Source organism: Aplysia californica, unplaced genomic scaffold, assembly GCF_000002075.1.
Source record: "Aplysia californica isolate F4 #8 unplaced genomic scaffold, AplCal3.0 scaffold00084, whole genome shotgun sequence".
In the NCBI taxonomy this organism is placed as follows: Eukaryota; Metazoa; Mollusca; class Gastropoda; order Aplysiida; family Aplysiidae; genus Aplysia; species Aplysia californica.
The window spans coordinates 1,337,795-1,340,548 of NW_004797354.1; the positions used below are offsets into that span (position 1 = coordinate 1,337,795).

At 40.4% G+C, this 2,754-nt stretch overlaps 1 protein-coding gene across 1 annotated transcript in view; it reads right to left on the minus strand.

Moving 5' to 3' along the window:
* Positions 1-2,683, minus strand: part of LOC106011285 — an 8,846-nt gene extending 6,163 nt beyond the window's left edge. The window contains exon 1 of the mRNA XM_013080412.2: positions 2,553-2,683. Coding sequence (XP_012935866.2) covers positions 2,553-2,585 — 33 coding nt within the window. The 5' untranslated portion in view covers positions 2,586-2,683. The remainder of the gene's footprint in view (positions 1-2,552) is intronic.
* Positions 2,684-2,754: the final 71 nt, after the last annotated feature.

The window sequence follows — 2,754 nt, forward strand, 5'->3', positions numbered from 1 at the left end:
GTGGATTCTGTAGGATATCTCGCTAATGGTTAAAAGCCGCGTGGTCCGCTATATTTCAGACGCCACTCGCTTTCTCGTTATGAGCCATACTGCCAGTCGAGGGACCTTTAGAGGCTCGCGTGGTTAAATGTGTCATCTGGGAGAAGGAGGAAGTTAATTCACCTCTGCCGCGCTTCTAAAGGAGTATTCTCGCTAAGAATTAACGCGCATTCTCACTACATTAGGGGTTGTAGGCTGTGCGGATGTTTATCTCATGAACGGTTTTTTTTAGGCGTGCTCCACACATAAGTGGAAGTGGAGGTACTCTTGAGGGTTCTAACCTATCCAAAACTCAGCTCCCTTCACTCTCTTTCTCTAGTTTTCCGCGCGCACTCTCTTTTTTGTTGAGGGACACCTCGAGACCGGGCGGTTTCTTGGCCCTCTTTTTTTCCCCAATTTTTGCGGGGCTGTCAATGAAAGGAAATTTAGAATGGGCAAATCTGGATTTCGGCCCTTTCTTCTATTTAGAGAGTGGGTCCCGCCTGCCTTTTTAGAAGAACATACCTTTTTAGAAATAAGGCATAGTTATTAAATGGACCTCCCCGTGTGTTTGGGGAGAACTCTCACTTTCCCTTTGTCCAGGAAAATGTTCTCGGCGGTAAATTCTCCCCCCCCCCCCCCCCGCCACACACACACACCCTAATTTCCTTATTTCTCTCTCTCTCTCTCTCTCTCTCTCTCTCTCTCTCTCTCTCTCTCTCTCTCTCTCTCTCTCTCTCTCTCTCTCTCATTTTTTCTTTCTCTTTCACTCTCTCGACAACTCGCCATATGTTAGGCAGCGTGGTGGAATCAGGCTCTCGTCAAAATAATCAAAGTGCAGAAACTTTTTTTCAAATTTTTGTTTTTTAGCTCAACACCTTTCATTTCCATTAAGGAACTCATTTCTGAGTGGATTTTTCTGAAAAACGTAGATTAAAAGCACAAAAAATGTAAATGTTCAGTTACCACGAACTCTTAAGCTAAGGAATTAACCAATCTTTGGCGGTTGTTTTCTCTCCAATTTTACCTCTAAAAACAGATGACCCCCACTTCCTTTATTCACAAATATCTCTACTTGTATTCAAGATAAATAGATATTGTTTTCAACCAAATAAAGACAAGTGAACAAGCTTTAAGATGATACCAATAACTCCACATGCCAAAGATTGAGGAGAGCCTGATTGCACCACGCTGCCTCACATATATACATTAGAGAAAATCAATAAAATGACAAGCTGCTACACAAATATGATACAAAAAAACAACAACATCATCAATTGAAACTGAACAACGCACCATGTCAGAATATTAATTTGGAGTGGTTTAAAATGACATGTTAAAATATGCTGTACTTACCATACTACTACTATTACTACTACTACTACTACTACTACTACTACTACTACTACTACTACTACTACTACTACTACTACTACTACTACTACTACTACTACTACTACTACTACTACTACTACTACTACTAATAATAATAATAATAATAATAATAATATTAATAATAATAATAATAGCAATCATCAGCACTATTAACATAATGATAATAATTTATAATCATAATGTATAAGAGACGTTTGTCCTTTTGTTGAAATTGGGCTTTCTTTAACGCCTCAAGCACTCAGGAAACCCAAAATATCTTAGATACGGAGTTATAATTAATCACACTGTGTAAAATGTTTTAAAAATGCTTTGATTTCAAGTGGCCCATACTTTAAAATCATAGCAACACACCTGGTACACCCACACATCCCCCAACCCGCCACCAACACATATTAACAGACATATTCTGTCTTCCTGTCCTTTCTATCTATCAATCTATCTATCTATCTATCTATCTATCTATCTATCTATCTATCTATCTATCTATCTATCTATCTATCTATCTATCTATCTATCTATCTATCTTTGTATCTATCTATCTATCTATCTATCTATCTATCTATCTATCTATCTATCTATCTATCTATCTATCTATCTATCTATCTATCTATCTATCTCTCTTTCTGGCTCTCATCTTCTCTGCAACTCTCTTCATCTCTCTGCCCACTCCCCTCCCCCTCCCCCTCCTGTCTCTCTCTCTCTCTTTCTCTCTCTCTCTCTCTCTCTCTCTCTCTCTCTCTCTCTCTCTCTCTCTCTCTCTCTCTTCTTTTTACATGTTTCTCATTGTCTCTCTTTTTGTCTCTCTAACCACACCCCACCCCTCCTTTTTAAAAAACAAGTCTCTTTACCTCTAGACTCCCACCCCTAAAAAATTATTTTGACTAAACACACACACACACACACAGACACAAGCATTACACACACACACACACACACACACACACACACACAGAGAGAGAGAGAGAGAGAGAGAGAGAGAGAGAGAGAGAGAGAGAGAGAGAGAGAGAGAGAGAAAGACAGACAGACAGACAGACAGACAGAGACAGAGACAGATGCAGAGACAAAGAGACACAGAGACGGAGAAAAACTTAAACAGACAGACAGACAGACACACAAACAGACAGACAGCGTCCACTCACTGTCCAATTCCTATCGCCTTTTTTAAAATCCATTTAAACTGCGTTGATTTCTTCTCGGACTTCTTGACCTGGAAAGTACCACCTTTGGGAACGTCAAGTGAGCGGTCAGTGCTGAACGGGTCCTGGGCCACAGCGACACCACCCCGCTCTCGCTCTTTTTGAATGGTGAAGAACCTGGGCGCTGGGAGGGGGTGGTTGGGAA